At 39.1% G+C, this 17973-nt stretch overlaps 1 protein-coding gene across 1 annotated transcript; it reads left to right on the plus strand.

Moving 5' to 3' along the window:
• Nucleotides 1-278: 278 nt before the first annotated feature.
• Nucleotides 279-16214, plus strand: LOC125228627 (adenylate cyclase type 9). The gene is given in 10 exon segments (XM_048133283.1): nt 279-364; nt 921-1279; nt 1409-1670; nt 1673-2423; nt 4332-4586; nt 8093-8434; nt 10359-10735; nt 12193-12206; nt 12208-12403; nt 13809-16214. Coding segments are annotated over 9 exon segments (4302 nt in total). The 5' UTR covers nt 279-364; nt 921-992; the 3' UTR covers nt 15627-16214.
• The last annotated feature ends 1759 nt before the right edge of the window (nt 16215-17973 follow it).

Genomic DNA, 17973 nt, shown 5'->3' on the forward strand with positions numbered 1-17973 from the left:
GAACTTATGGAGAATACCCAGTAACGACTAAGTCTTTGAAGGGAGCTACTGAACTGAAAAAGGTTTGGCTACGGTGACTGCTTACCATCAGGCGGACTGTATGCTTATTTGCCATAGTGTAGTTGCCATGTGGTTCAAATATAAAAATTTAGTGTTAATTGATGAACTTTTTGTAACGCCGAGCATTCTAAACGTTGTCTGAAACAGTGCCGTCAGCAAAAGCAAATGTCAACGTCAGTTCAATAAAGCAGTAGATTTTTGTCTGTGGTTGCAGGCTCTCAGGATTTTCAGCTTTTATAGTAGAGATTTATTTTTCATTGCTGATTTTAATACAGTGAAATGATAGACTGGATTTGAAACGTATGTTAGTTCTATATTTATTAATGCAAAATTCGGTGACATATTTGAGGAGTTTATGTGTAGATTAGTGATAACCTTGATTTTGTGCATTCGAATTGGTGCCTTAACTTTGTTCACAGTGATTTTGTTATTATTATCGAAATAAATACTGAGATAAACTCATTCCCTATAATAGTGTATTCTCCGATTCTATTATTCTCAAATTGATGTAAACGCACAAACGATGAAGTCCAGATTATGCTTTTTCTTATGTTATACAAACAAATCTTGTCAGCTTTTATAATTAGATGCACGAGAGTAATTTAGTTATTATCGGATGTTATGAGTTCTGATGTAAGATGGGCATCACTTACATTTGACATTGAGTACTTTTTCCTCATTGCAATAATCTCACTCTTGTAATAATCAAAAATTGCTAATTACTAATATTGTTATAATATATTTAGGTTTATCCTTTGAAGAGATATTCAGCTTACTAACTAATGTAAGCAATTGTAATTATCTACAGACTTTAGTGACATTTGGTTGCTAGTCTGTTTATATGTGTTATTCTTTTGTAGATTTTAATATGGGCAGGCCCAACTCTGGTATGATTGGAGAATGGATAGCATGAGACACTTACAAAGTACACAATGAGTGCCCCAGGTGGGTGTGTCAACTGCAGTGATGGCTCGGAGAAGTCCGACCTGAAGCATGACGCAGACTGCTCAGAGGGGGAAGATGCTCAAATTAGACTGGCACCCCATGTTCAGGCATACCTCGCTCACAACAGCCCTACAACCAACTGCTGTGGGCTCACCATCCCCATCGCCTTTGAAAGGGCTGCCCCTGGTACATGGTGGAATCCCAGATTTGATTCTGAAATACTAGAAGGCCAATATAGACATAGTTCCTTTAGACAAATAAGATTAAGATTCCGGTAAGTTAACCATATGAATTTTTATTTTGGTGTATATTAATAAAATGCATGGTTACCCATTTCTAAATGTTATAGCTGCAGTTTTTGTAATGTGTCCTTACAATGAATGTTATTTTCTTTTAATTTCAGATTTGCACTTTTATACATTTTGATATTTTCTATATCATGGTTTGTCTACTTTGTGGTCCTGGGTTTGAATGGCATGACAGTGAAATGGCCATTTCTGTGTTCTATATTTGCCGGAGTCCTGTTGATAACATCTGTCATGTTGTATGTCACATTCACAGATGTATACAAGGGGTATACATTCAAGATATCCTTAGTTATGGCCCTGGCGCTGTGCACTCTTAGCCTCTCACTCGTGACGCTCACCACACAGGCGCAGACCCACGGGCTGCCTCCCCGCGCGCTGACATCAGCCAATCAGGACACTTCATCATGTGCATTGAAATCCTGTTGATTATATACACACTTACACCTCTACCACTTTTTGCCTGTGTTATTACTGGAATTTTATATTCAATTGTTTTTGAAGTGTTGAACATTGTGTTGCACCTGACTGAACAGGAATGGCAAGGGCCCGGACTGTTTGTGAGGGTCCTGTTGCAGCTGTGTGTGCACATTATCGGTATCCATATATATTTAATGACATTTGTCAGAATGCGCGGTACATTTATGAAAGTAGGTCAGAGTCTGTTGGTGCGAAGGCAGCTAGAAATGGAGAAGCAATTGAAAGAGAAAATGATACATTCAGTGATGCCTCCGAAACTCGCGAGCTGCCTTATGGAGGAGCAAGTTTTGGAATCAGAGCCTAGTCTGAAGAATCATCACGATCCACTTAACGCGAGGCCTTCTAATCCCGGAGCGGGAGATATTAAGTCACTGTTCCGACCATTTAACATGAGCTGTATGGACAATGTCAGTATTTTATTTGCTGACATTGTCGGTTTTACGAGAATGTCCAGTAACAAAGGTGCTGAAGAGTTAGTGAATATACTGAATGATTTGTTTGAGAAGTTTGACGAGCTGTGTCAGATACACGGGTGCGAGAAGATCTCAACGCTCGGCGACTGTTATTATTGCGTGTCGGGCTGTCCGGAGCCGCGGCCCGACCACGCCACGTGCTGCGTGGAGATGGGGCTAGGTATGTACAATCAGTACAATCACTGACTCGTGACGCACTTGTTTACAATCCAAGGGACCGGCCACATCAGAGCGTCGCGTGTCTCCGGGTGCGCAACGGACGTCTGCGCCACGCCGCTTCAGTGTAATTCAAAAAACGTCTCCTCAGTACATTTTGTATAGGAAGGACGTAAGACGCGCCGCCAAGCGGCGCGGCGCGCGCCACGCCGCCGCCACGCCACCTGGGGCGCGTCTTACGTCCTTCCTATACAAAATGTACTGAGGAGACGTTTTTTGAATTACATTCAGGTGGCGTGGCGCGGACGTCCGTTGCGCGCCCCGAGACACGCAACGCTTAAGTGGGAACGCTGGCCAACAAGGCAGTCATGTCGCTATTATCTTCTAAATTGAAATTTAAAACAAATGATCTACCACGCTAACAAATCTACAATCGTGAATTAGTAATGTTCGATTTCTATAAATGTTTGCACACTTGCACCTATTGTACTACCTTATACCTATTGTTTTGTCAGATTATGCGCAAGCTTGACGCCCTAAAATATAATTCGTGGATATATATATATACAATGGTACGAGGGCTGATTGAAAAGTTCGCGGCTTTTATTTCTCTACGTAGTCCCCGTTAAGGTCTTTGCACTTATTCCATCTGGATTCCAAAGCCATTATACCACTTTAAAAAAAAAATCCTCCAGGCCTTCAAAATAGGTATCCACTTCAGCTTGGACCTCGTCGTTGGTCAAAAATTTCTTACCACCCATGTGTTTTTTTAAGTTTGGAAATAAATGGAAGTCCGATGGTGCCAAATCGGGTGAATAAGGCAGATGCGGCAATAATTCAAACCCGCAATTATGAATTTCTGCCATTGACTTTAGTGACTTATGCACGCGTGCATTGTCCTGGTGGAAAAGAACTTTCTTTGTCAGCACTCCAGGTCTTTTTACTTTCAAAGTCGACGTAAAAGTCGACGTAATCGACGTAAAAGTTCGCAATAATAGTCCTAGTTTATAGTCGTACCTTTTTGGAGATAGTCAACCATTATTACACCCTTTGCGTCCCAGAACACTGATGCCATAACTTTATTTGCCGACAAAATGGCCTTTGCCTTTTTGGGTGGCGGAGATCCAGCACGAACCCACTGTTTTGATTGCTGTTTAGTCTCGGACGTATAGTGGTAAACCCATATCTCATCCATAGTAACATATCTGTCCAAAAAGTCTTGAGGGTCAGCTTCATACAGGTCTAGACAGTCGCGTGAAATTGTTAGACGAGTGATTTTTTGTTCCACTGAAAGGAGCTTTGGAACCCATCTCGCCGACACCTTGGAAAACCCTAATTCGTTAACTATAATGTTTTGAGTTTTTTCATAGGAGATGCCTACGATGTCGGCTATTTCTCTCACTTTTAACCGTCGGTCTTGGATTATCATTTTGCATACAGTTGCCACATTATTTGGATTGGTCGCAGTAGTTGGCCTCCCGGAGCGAGGGTCATCTGCGATACTGACTCGTCCCCGCTTGAATTCAGCTGCCCACTTTTTTACCATCGTATATGATGGACCGGATTGCCCTAATGTACACTGCAAATCTTCATAAATTTGTTTCGCAGTCAATCCTTTTTTATGAAGATAGTTAATTACATCACGTTGCTCCAAATTGTCCATTGTGAAAAAACTGCTTACACGTATTTTTAAATGAGAGGAAAAACTTATTTTAAAATATTGCATTTAATTAAAATTTCGCGGGATGACAACTAAATAATGACAGTTCAAAATGACGGCAGAAAAAAGAAACTAAGTTTTTTTTTTAATGGTCAGGCCGCGAACTTTCCAATCAGCCCTCGTACAGCTTTTTATACCACTCAAACCACTGCCTTTAGGTACCTATAAGTAAATAACGTATAATTTTTTTAGGTATGATAGACGCTATCCAAGAATTCGACCGAGAGCGCGGCGAGGGAATCAACATGAGAGTGGGCGTGCACACAGGAACTGTGCTGTGCGGGATCGTGGGCACCCGGCGCTTCAAGTTCGACGTGTGGAGCAACGATGTGTCCTTCGCCAACAAGATGGAGTCCACCGGCAAGCCTGGACGCGTGCACGTCTCCGAGGAGACCACAAGGTTCCTTGGAGGCTCGTATGTTCTAGAAGAAGGCGAGGAAGTATTCGGTAATTATTGTCTAAATGTTTTTTAATGTCTTCGTGATTTGTTGTGTTAATTATTAGTCGCGTCAAGATAAATACTGGGGACGCTATTGCTATGTCTTGTATGGGAACCCTGCATTTTATGATTAAGCACTGAGACTTGGCACAGTTGTTCATTGGGTGGCCCTGAGTAGATAAAGATCGGGAGGCATCGAGAGCCCCCCTTAATTTAGGAGGGAGGAGGGGGGGAAGGCTGGCGCCTCCGCGCTTCCTTTGAAACCATATTTCTCTAAAACTATACAAAATAGGGCATGCGATATATCATTTTCGGATAAATGAAGGACGAGGAATTCATTTTTGGAACAAAAAAAATGTATTTTAGAACAAAAACACAAAATAAAATGGGAAAATATGAAAACGAGATTTTTTTTATACATATTATTGCACATTTTATGAAAACTGTAATGGTTTTTTCTAAATAAAAAATATTATTTAATAGCTACATTTATCTAGTTTTAGAAAATGTATAATTTGTTATAGAAATATATTATAGGACGAGTGATAAAATAATTAAACGACAAAACACGTGTTTCCGAGCTAGTGAGGGGAAAATACATTTGCACCCGAGTGTAACACAAAACTTTTCCCCTCACTATAGCGAGGAAACTACAACGCAAAAAATGCGTTTATCGCTGCTTCCAGTAGTTCCACAGGTGGTAAATCATCTTTATTACTAGATTCACCTACTTTTATCAATTTTAATGCAGTTAATTTGACTTTATTCAAGGTCAAATTACTTTACCCACTAGTGGATAAAATGCGTTTTTACCCGCTGGTATTAAAGGACAAAACACGTGTTTCCGAGCTAGTGAGGGGAAAAATAATTTACATCGCCCGATGGGGTGATTTGAATGCTCATTTCAATAAGTTTTGTCAATGATTTCAGGTATAATCACTATTTTTAACACACGAAAGCCGTAATCATTGTATTTTATGGCTATTTTAGTGATTAATGTACTTAAAATAAAAAAAATACAAAAATTAAAAAAAAAATTAAATGTGATAACTTTTTTATAACATTATCCTATTTTGTTCTTTCTATACAATATATATCTAAAAGCAATAAATATGAATGAAAAGCCACATTTATGTAGTTTATAAAAATATATAGTTTGTTATATAAATATATTACGAAACGCGAGATAAAAAATAATGAAAGTGATCTTGATGTACGGTACGGGTCAGCTGAGGTCAGGTGAGGTAAAGGTACTCAAAGCTCTCAAAAAAATGTAGTTATTTAGAGTACTTCAAATTAAACAACATACCTACTCCTATATAGTCTGAATTTAACTATTTATATTACATGAAATGATCGATTGATATGATAGGTCAGATATATACATCTGATCCTAATACATCTTGTGAAATAGTAGTTATCTATATGATTTGCATAATTTATGGATAATTCTTACTTGACATATGTATTATTCCAGATCTGCGTCCTGTACTTTGGTTAACGAGTGCCGAAAATAGTTATTAACCAAAAAAGACCGCCAAATTAACAGCATTTCACCGACAAAAGCTGCCTTGCACCATTTTTGTAAGGGTTATAGGTATATCAAGGTGTCCATTTATGGGGTCAACTAAACCCAATTCAAAATTTGCCATTATTTGCTACTTGTGGCTGGACGAAAGTCTGTAACAATTGAGATTTGGGAGCCTACTTGCCCGCAACGTTGCCTGTTGCTGCAGAAACATGCCTCGAAATTGTCGGATGCAGGTGTAATAAAAAACAGTGGCGCGTAAGGTGCAACCGTCAAAAAAAAAGACATATTTTTAAATTAAATGTTCGGAGCTGATGTGCTTATGCAGTGGATGTTGTGATATATACATAATTAAATTCAGACTATTCAGGTTGTTTTATTTGAATAACTCAAAATAGCTACACTTTTTGAGAGCCTTGAGTAGGTACTAGCCCCGATACACATGTTTTCGTCTAGTCAGACCATTTTTTGAGGTTCTCCTTTGTACAAAAGCAATGTCTTAGTTCAAAAATCATTAATGTTTAATGCTGATACGAATCTAGTTTATTTTTTATGGCACTATTGCGCAATAACTAACTATCATTGATACTGAAAGGAAGAATATGACGATTTTTATTTTATCTTTCATGGATTGGTAAAACCGATTTAAGGGGGCCCAAAGGAAGTAACTAAATTCTGCTAGTAAACTAAAAAATCTTCAAGCCTATGCATGCAGAACTGCTTTAGGAGAGGAGAACGTGATTAAGACATTTTTTTTGCAATATAAGTCACATGCAATTTTATTTTACAATCAAAATAAACTATATTATAGGACTTTTACAATTTTCTGTACTGGGTCGTGATATACCTACATGTGTAAACGTTATTAGAATAAGTATATTTCTGTATTACTAGACGAACTCCACTGCATAGCGGGTAGTACCTTTACCTCACCTCATCGAATAATGCAAGCTGACCCGTACATTAAAATTTTCATTTTCATTATTTTTTATCTCGCGTTTCGTAATATATTTATATAACAAACTATATATTTTTATAAACTGTATAAATGTGGCTTTTTATTGATATTTATGGCTTTTAGATATATATTGTGTAGAAAGAACAAAATAGGATAATGTTAAAAAAAATCATCACATTTTTAATATTTTTTTAAATTTTTGTATTTTATTTTATTTTAAGTACATTAATCACTAAAATAGCCATAAACTACAATGGTTACGGCTTTCGTGTGTTAAAAATAGTGATTATACCTGAAATCATTGACAAAACTTATTGAAATGAGCATTCAAATCACCCTATTGGGCGATGTAAATTATTTTTTATCACTCGTCCTATAATATATTTCTATAACAAATTATACATTTTCTAAAACTAGATAAATGTAGCTATTAAATAATATTTTTTATTTAGAAAAAACCATTACAGTTTTCATAAAATGTGCAATAATATGTATAAAAAAAAATCTTGTTTTCAGATTTTCCCATTTTATTTTGTATTTTTGTTCTAAAATACATTTTTTTTGTCCCAAAAATGAATTCCTCGTCCTTCATTTATCCGAAAATGATATATCGCATGCCCTATTTTGTATAGTTTTAGAGAAATATGGTTTCAAAGGAAGCGCGGCGGCGCCAGCCTTCCCCCCTCTTCCCTCCTAAATTAAGGGGGGCTCTCGATGCCTCCCGATCTTTATCTACTCAGGGCCACCCAAGGAACAACCTGTGCCAAGTCTCAGTGCTTAAATCATAAAATGCAGGGTGTTGTGCAATAGCGTCCCCAGTAAAAGTTTTACGATGGCAATGACATTTAACTGGGCTACAATTCTTGAACGTTTTTGACACTAAAAAGTATACACTTTATGCTTTTGAACAGAAAACGTGACTAGCTGTTATTAAAGCAAGTTGCATTGGGCTTCCGTAAAATGTCTTTACAGAATAGGTGTATGTATATATTCTTGACGTGACTACAAACCCTCTTGTATATGTCCAGGTCATAAAACATACTTCATAGAGGGCCGTCAGCTGAGCTCCCCGTACGACCACGAGCAGTGCCTCACCCCCTCCAACCCCGTCAACTTGCGCCTCATCATCTCCCCCGCAGCTTCCCCTCAATCCGTCCTTTCATTCATGCAACCCCCCCGCTCTCCCCAGTCTCCGCAAGGCTTCAACGGCGCTCGAAAATCGGACAACTTTCTATCACCCGCCCCCTTCCAATTTCGTGCTAAAGCTAGTTCACTACCCAGTATATTGGACTCCGATGAATTGGATGAAAAAAGGGAGAAAGGGTTTCAGGAGAGAACCGACAGCTCGTCTAAAAGTCCTACGTCTGTAGGTAAGTCGAAATCGTTGTATAGTATATCTCTTTTCCTTTCTAACATATTTCATTTTCCAAATCCTATAGAGCCTCTAGGCAGTTTTTCTCCGGCAATGGTCGTCTTTAGGATAAATCATAAAATGAATTATGTATTTGTAATCGACATACACATAAAATAATATTACCACAGCGCGGTCTCTCAGAAAAACACAGATTAAATTTCGGAACCGATTCTGTAAATATTGTCCAGTGTCGGCAGTGTCCATATTATGCAGGTATGGTGTGTTTTTCCACGCCGTGTTTCCATATTTTTCCATGTTATAAATTTAAAAGTGCGTATCCGGTAAAACAACAACTTAAGCAGTCCAATTTTTTATAAATCCTGGGAGTTGAAATGACACATGAAGTTTCGAAATGATTCGGCGTGGGAACTCGAGCAGTCTTGGGAAAAGTTAAGGTAGAAATTGTAGCCGGCCAAAGTCATTTTATCAGCACAAGGCCCCGATAAGATATGTTGACTCTCCAAAGGTGATGCTGCAAACATAGTTACAACGAAAAAAACGAGCTCATTTATTTCATTGATAAGCCATGTTTACAAGATTTGAGTAATGGGTGTTAAATATAGAATCAGCAATTTACAACACGATGTTGCCGTTTAGTAAACACTTGCACACACTATCGTAGCGCGTGACACAGAGGTGAAGGACTTCAAACGTTTCCAACCCAAGTCCAGTCGGGCTATTATGCTACAATTCTATCACTTATCCACGTGGATAAGACATCTGTCACTCTCGCACTGACATACTTGCCAGAACGTGACGGATGCTTTATCCACGAAGATAGTGATAAAATTGGAAGCATAATAGGCCTGCAAGGAAGATTATTGCGAATAAACTGCTCGAGATCAACTCTATCGTTACAATTATTATGCCAACAAATTATAGATCCTAAAGCTGAACTAATAAGGTTTCTTTATCATAGTGGATCGCATCTTCACGTTGTCAATGCAATCAAATTGAATTAACATGTGCTTAAAGTCTAATTGAGAGATCAAACAGTTCAGGTGTCAATGAGATTAGCGATCGTTCGATAATTAATTGTTGTAACATGCCGCCGTTACGGGCGTTAGCATGTTTGTTTTACCTGAATGAATAAGGAAAGAGTTTAGGTTTATTTATAAATAAACCTTTAACAAATCAACGTTTTGACCGCATACCTACTTAGCGTAGGTAGGTTTGTCGTTTTGCGGGAAAGTGGTAATTTAAATATTAATAATCTGTCATCGTGGCTAACAAATAAGGCCTGTCCTGCTAATAAATTAAGCGTGGTCAATGGTCATCCATGTCCCTGAAATACCCGACTGCAAACTATGTTCCCGGGGCTATTCCTGACTGCCGCGCAGCGCAGCGCCGCCTAAACTTTAACCAACCAGGGAACATCAAATGAGCTGTAGCTATTATTTGTAGACCCAGAAACATATACTGTCACTTGCATATATCTAGTGGGGGTAACACAAGAGAAGAGAAGTCAACGCGCCTCTAACCTAACCACAAAATTAAAATTTTGAAAAAACCCTCTACCGCGAATTAGCTCACCGATTTTCATGAAACATGACTAAGAACACTCCCGACTAAATCAGCTTTCGAACAAAAAAAACCTAAATCGGTTCATCTGTTCGGGAGCTACGATGCCACAGACAGACACACATACAGACAGACAGGCAGACATACAGACACGTTAAACTTATAACACTCGTTTTTGCGTCGGAGGTTAAAAATATGGATTTTCGTGGGACAATATCTTCATATTATTTGAGAGTTGCCAACTAATCCAACTATCAAACAAGCAAAATATATAATATCCTACATCCCTTACAAGTAGCCGTAGCTACGATACATAGCACGGAGCGAGTGACTACTAACCTTTTATTTCATTCTTTTAGGAAGTTACGGCAAGTACGCAAACAAGTTAAAGAATTGGAGGGTGTCAAAATTCTTAAGAAAACATTCCGATACCCCACTACACTCAATAAAGAAGCAAGAATTCAATGATGCCGACAAAACTCTTCAACTGTTATCGCGCGGGGACGCACCGTCGACCAACGGTTACCAGCAAGTGCCTATAGTGATAGAAGCTCAAGAGACCAAAGCTAGGCCAACTAGTAGCAAACTCAATACGCCTGTGAACCCTGACATGGTGTCGTTTGAGAAGGAGATTATTGATATTCGGTCGTATTTGAGCCAGTCTAGGAGCAACATGTCACCGTTTGCGAGAAGCAGCAGTTACAGATCGCAGTATGGAAGGCCTACTAATATTGATGTAAGTTGGACTTGACAGTAAAACATAACTTTAGCTGCTTATACTCATGGGCATTTTTAGAACTTGGGACCCAAATAGCGTAGTTAACAAAAACCTGAGTTAACAAAAAATAACTTATTGTCAGTTTTGTGACGATAACTAAGCATGAAATTTCAATAAAAATATTGTTTTTGTGTTAATTACATAAAGTTAAAGTGATAATCTACAAAATGAAAAAAAAAGTAAATTTTTTTATGCTTAATTGTCGTCCCAAAACTGACAGCGAGATAATTTTTGTTAACAACTTACGCTAATTAAAGGGACCCAAATTCTGAAAATGCCCCTTTACTAGTGGTGGGAAAACTTTCATTGGGGGCCAAAATATGAAGGAATTTTAGAGGGCCAGATTTACATCTAAAATGCAGTTTTACGACAGCTCTGTTTATGTCACACTATTTAGAAGGACCGGAGGTAGGCCGGATAAAGTCCTTTCGCGAGCCATATCCGGCCTGCGGGCCGTACTTTGCCCACCACTGTTCTACTCATACATATTTATTAACAATTTATTCCTTGTGTACCTACTTGGGTCCTTATCGATATAAAATAATGCATAATATAAGCTTGACCAATTGCTATTATGTTTTTTGCATTGAACTGTTTTTATATCGTCGGTTGGCAACAATAAGTACCTGCCAGTAGTAGCAACAAGCCACGAACCTACATAAACAATTAAGTAGGCACTTTATTCGTAAAACTTAATTAATTTATGCATAGTTATGTTTTATCCTTTTCTCTCAAACACATAAGAAGTCAATACAGCATTTACGAATAACGCTATTAGTGTCTGCCAATGCCAAGCGTTTGTCTCATTCACTACTCTTCCGCCGTTGGTGCATTGAGGCTAGAAAATACGTATTTTTCTTGCCTAATGAACTATGTGTAATACCGGAAAATTGCGATTCGTCATGGCTTTTGTACGACGTTTATTTTCTATTCAAAGTACTAACGAACAAACTGATTGTGATTTGTAATACGCCATAGAACTTTTTCACTGTAAGAGTCATAGTACTTTGTTTGTTTAAATCAATCTACGTCATTTAAATGACGTTTTACAGTGGACTAGAAATGAGTTATTCAGAAGTGGCTAAGCGACTGAGGTGTTGTTCTAAATTACTTGTTGATCAATTATACGTCAATTCACAGCATAGGTATTATAGTTTTATATGTATAAGAAAATATTGAAGTTCCGGCTGGTGGTAACGCCACGCCGATGAGTTCAGGTACAGAGGGCAATCCAGACTTTAGAATAATTCCAACACTTTATTAACTAGAGTGACATGTGTTCATTAGAATTATCCTCAACTTAGGTACCCCAAATTACCACCTAGTCGCGACCATCTCTTACCATTCTAAAAATGATTATTTTATCGTCTGTTATGTAAATGACATTGCTAAGGAAATTATAATTCCTATTCTAGATCCCCGTATGCCGTAGCCACGCAAGGCGAGCTAGTTCCACGCTGTCAGCCTGTGCCCCTCCGCCAGCCGCGCAGCGGGCGAGCTGCGCGCAGTGTAGCGTGCAGCTCAAGCGTCACGCAAGAGGATTCTGTCAGCCTGTGCCCCTCCGTCAACAGCCGCAAGGACAGCGGCATACGCAGCACCAGCCGCCGCTCCAGCATACAGAAGCAGGTACTTCAATTTCAATTTCAATGGCTGACAGGTAGTTATTTCACTTTTAACTGACATGCCGATATTGTCCAACGAACCCTTAACAACGACATTTTTGCGTTAGTAAGTACGTAGTCTAAGTCTTTAGTCCCCTATTTTACATACACAATGTCTGACCTCAGCGCCAATGTTTCTACAAAGTCCAGAAGCTAACGTCATAGAGGAATAAGTAAAGGAAGAATTGCAACTCTCGTCTCAACTCGTCTGCCAAAAATTTAATATTAGAACACTTTACAACTTATATTACAAGCAAAAGGAATTGAAAACAGAATACTGATTCTTATTATTGTAATTAGCTAAAAATAGAATCTATTGACAAGTAGCAGTACTGATAATTTACGCTAGTTGACGCGTGATTGTCGCTAGATATCACTTAATTATGCCTAACTAACCCGCATTTACTGATGTATGGAGTTACAACTCTCCCCTTACTTATTCCTCTATGCTAACGTTGAAGTGTGAAGAACTGGGGAGTTACCATGACGTACTAAAGACGTTCAGTTTAGGTTGAGAGAAAGGGACACAGCTATATCAGTTACATAGCTCCGTCCCTCTCTCAACCTAAACTGAACGGCTTTAGCACGTCATGGTAACCCCCCTGTAGCGATGTAAGCGGCCGATGGCGTTTATAAGAGATAGCATTTGTAGCAATCAGTGCGTTTCAGCATGCGAAAGTTAAACCTTTGACCGCATAAGACGTCATAGAATATGTGGGGCTACAGCACATTAATTAGGTTCACTACAGTCAAAGAGACCGCAAAGTGCTAAGTCAGGAGTACTTTTACTAAAATAGTACACCTTTGAGTGGTAACCTCGGGTTATTTTAATGCTCCATTTTACAGTAGACGTGATAATTCATTAAATTTTTAACACAAGATCATAAACATGTTCAATGCAGCCTACGCATAACCAGATACTAGTAAGATAAACAAAAAAAAGTAATTGTAAATATTTTAGTTTACGGATACGCAATCTGGTATGCTACAACGAACACGAATTGCACTTTAATTACTCTAGAATCTAGAACAACAGAACTCATCTATATTTACAGAACTCATCAATACTTGCCAACAAATGAGCAGAGGATAAAAATTATAGATCTTTAAAATTATTTTATTTATATTGTATTGATATTCATATTTATAATTTAGATTTGTAGAATACCAACCATATTTTTAAGTTTTTTTTTTTGTAATTACGCACTAACAACAATGACCTCAGTTGGGTCTTAAGTTGAAAAAAAAAAGAATTGAATTGCATGGCATGCAGTTTATATATTGTGTATTTCTAGCCTTAAAAAGTAACCCAAATGAAAAGACAAACATGTTAAGAGTTGATACCTAATGTGCTCGAACTTGTCTTGCAGATATTTGCGCTGAACCACACGTCGATCGCGGTGTCGCAGCACGACATGATGCAGCACCGCGTGTCGGGCTACTACACGTCCTCGCAGTCGTCGCTCAACGAGCCCGCGGCGCGCGCGCGCCTGCCGCCGCCGCTCAGCGACCAGCAGGTGCAGTCGCTGCAGAAGCTGCGCAAGCAGTCCGACCTGCAGCTCATCCGCTGCGTGCAGGACAACGCCCGCTCCGGCATCAACTACTTCGTCCAGCCGCCCCTCAACAGGTTCACTCTCTTCTTCAAAGCACCAGAAATAGAAGCACAATATCGCGACAAAGCCCACCGGAGCGACGACTGCGAGGATTTCCCCCCCACTCTTACCACCTCGAGATTCAACACCGCTTTAGACATCCTCGTCTCCGCTATAATCTTCCTGGCCGTCTCCGTTTCCATATTCGTTTTATACCACGCGTGGAGACAGTGGATCGGCTGGTTCGTGATTTTCGCCCTCATAGAGGCTGTAACGATATCCTGCTGCGTCTACCGACACTACTTGAAATGGAAGACGAAAGGGAACCCTCCCGTCACGGACACGATCCGGCGGTCCGTTAAGATATTTAGGAAACTAACCGCTTGGTTTCCGTGGCATTTATCGGGCGGGCTGCTGATCAGTCTGCCGATTCTGGCTATTTTAATAAATTTCTCCTGTGATTACACGACGATGCCTATTCTGAGGGGCGAGCAGTCCTTCTACGTGTATCTGTTGTGCATTAGCATAGTCCATTTCTGTAATTTCACCCAAATGAACTGGCTGGTGAAGAACACGTTGGTGACCGTCTATGCCGGCCTGTTCTTGTTCCTCGCCGTGTTCGGGTGTCACGAAGTTAATACTCAATATTTAGACTCTGATATTATGCGGCCTCCAGTAGTATCCGCTTTTTATAATAACTCATTAAACGCGACCAATGATTACTCCGATGACTGGTTAGAGAACAACAGTACCGACTCAGGCGAAAGCATGATGCATAAGATGCATTTAACGGAGCTTTATTTGGACGTAGTTTTGCTGCTAATGCTGGTATGGTTTCTGAATCGAGAGTTTGAGATCAGCTACCGGCTCAGTTTCTACAGCAACGTCGTGGCCAACCGGGACAAGCAGCGGGTTCAGAACATGCGCAACCAGGCGGACTGGCTGCTGCACAACATCATCCCGCGCCACGTGGCCGACCAGCTCAAGAACACTGCCAAGTATTCCGAGAACCACAAGGACGTCGGTATCATCTTCGCTAGCATAGTCAATTTCAACGAAATGTACGACGAGTCGTACCTGAAGGGAAAGGAATACCTGAGAGTTCTGAACGAGTTAATAGCGGATTTCGACGAGCTGTTGGAGAGACCGGAGTTTCAGCACGTGGAGAAGATCAAAACGATCGGGAGTACATTTATGGCGGCCAGCGGGCTCAATCCGGACTTGAGGCACTCGTCCCGCGGCTCTCACGATCATCTTTACCAGTTGATGGATTTCGCTCTAGAAATGCAGAAAGTCGTAGACAATTTTAATCAAGATTTGCTCGAGTTCGATTTCATTCTTCGAATAGGGTACAACTTTGGGGATGTGACGGCTGGGGTTATAGGTACGACGAAGTTGTACTATGATATCTGGGGCGACGCGGTGAACATCGCGTCGCGGATGGACTCGACGGGCGTGGCGCAGCGCATCCAGCTGGGCGAGGCCTGCATCCCCGCGCTGGCCCCGCTGTACCAGTTCGAGCAGCGCGGCAGCGTCTACGTCAAAGGCAAAGACGACATGAACGTTTATCTCCTGGTCGGAAAGAAGGAACTCTAGGTAAAACAAACTATTTATAATGAAAAGTAGAATCTGTGATTTAATTATATATTTGTTATATTATAACTATACGTAGCTAACGTAATGAGGTTACAGTTTAAGAGATGCTTTTGGGTCATACACAGGTTTAGGAGATTAGTTTCAAATTAGAAATGAGGTTCTTGCCTACATAATTCTCGGGAACTGGAGAAAAATTTTCGTTTTAAACCTGTGTATAACCCGCTTATTTATTGTGTGCATTAAAAAAGTGATATAATGGCTTAAAGAAATACTCCAAATGTATAAAGGCTATTAATTTATTGTTATTTGGCTTAAACCTAACATTCACTATCCTGCTTGTAGTTATGTAATAGCGGAAGATAGCTGGATCTATTAGAGCGAGATGGTATTGTATTGTTATGCTAATTTTACACTGTACCAGGCAAGCAGGATCGTGAGTAGATATAGGTTTTAGTGTGAGTGCGAGTGTGTGACGCGTGTGTGTGGAGTGAAACAAAAATCTCCTTGCCCGCATTCTCTAATCTGTGACCAGTGCTCTAGTCCACTATGAAATTTCATAAAACTGTATATTTGAGTGAATATTATTTACCCATCTTATATGTATTTGACCGTAGTTATTTATGTAATTATTGAGGAATATGAATGATCCTTCCGAAGGGTAGCTAAATGATTTGTACTGTTAAGAATAAAAGTGTTAACTGATCTACGAATGCGTAATACAATGGCAACGAATGGTATGGGTTGTGGGTGAGACTTGGCTGTTAGCCGTGTCGATGTATATCGTACTTAAGCCCAATTTATCATGTTTTTGTAAAATTAACGAGTACGATGTTCCGAACGTAAAGCAAGAGTATCAATTAAAAAGTGTGAATATCGTAGACTCGTCTCGTTTTCTCACACATATTCATTTGAAAGGGACGACACTACGACGTTGCCACTTCTTTCTATTATTTTTTGCCAAGCTGTATTAACGTTTTCCTCTAGCTTACCGAGTAATATTGTAATCATAGTAGCGAATTAAATATCCGTCGATGTACAAGCCTTAGCTTTGGCTCGCCCTGTTTCAAAAGTAGACGCATTTAATGTTCTATACATTAAATAATACTATTCAAGTATAGTGATTAATATATTACAAACAACTAGCACAATTTTACTAATGCATGGTGTTGCTGTTTATTATTGACATAAAGATAAAATTGTATTTACCTGATGTCGGAAGACGATTTGTGTCTTCGTTAATTATTTTTTGTGCGATTGTATATGTCAAATACGAGATGTACTTATACTTATTCATTATCCCGGTAAAGATATTCTAAAGCGAAAATTTTACAAACGCTCTTCTCATTATAGTCTGACAAAAAAAGGATAGAAATTAAAAAGTGGCAACATTGTAATGTGGTCTCTTTCAAATTAATTTGTGCATCTAAACGGGACGACACCAAATTGTTGCCAATTTTTAATATCTTCTCTTTTTTCCAGACCGTACATACCTTGTAAGAATTATTTAAACTTATGAAGAAAGCCTTGACTGTACATTCCACTTGTATTTATGACATTGCCTTCGAATGTCTATTTTCTACTAGTGAAACGAAGAATTTAAAGAAAGGAATTTTTCAGAGGGGACGGTATTTTTACTGAACGTTGGACCAAAACTGGGTTATTAGACGCAATTAGCTCTCTTTAAATCTTACCTCTTCGGTAATATATTTGCTCTTTATACATTACAAATTCGAAGACGTACTGGTATATTTATAAATAGAAACCTTCTTGTGATACGTGAAAATGTATATATGACTATAATGTTTAAGGAAAACATTTTTCTTTATATACATAATAATCCCTACCTTTTCCAGTAAAACAACGTAAAATAAAAGATATAATTTAAACTTTCGTATTACTTACATTTTTTACTGATGTGCCGACGGAAAGTTTCCAAAGTTCAGAAATTTTCACATAGGAAAACTACGGAAACTTTGTATGGACAATTATATGGATGGAAACTTTCCATTTCATAAATTTAAATTCCCTTTATTTTTCGTGAAAGTTTCGTGAATTTTTCAAGAAATTTAAGATATTTTTGGAAAGTTTCCTCAACTTGCACATCACTAATCACTACTTACATTACCTTACCTCTCATAACTCCTCGGGTGCCAGACTGATTTTTGAGTCATAGGAATTTGGATTATATTCTAATTAATCAAATTTCAAATTTGATGGACGTAATCGGCCGGGAGTCGGCCGGCCGACAGACCAAAGGTATTTTTCAAAACTACCTATGTCCACTTAAGGTATTCAATTCACCACCATATCGCTCATATATTAAGGTAGGTAGTCCAGTGGCGGGGCG

This window comes from Leguminivora glycinivorella, chromosome 8 (assembly GCF_023078275.1).
Source record: "Leguminivora glycinivorella isolate SPB_JAAS2020 chromosome 8, LegGlyc_1.1, whole genome shotgun sequence".
Classification (NCBI taxonomy): domain Eukaryota; kingdom Metazoa; phylum Arthropoda; class Insecta; order Lepidoptera; family Tortricidae; genus Leguminivora; species Leguminivora glycinivorella.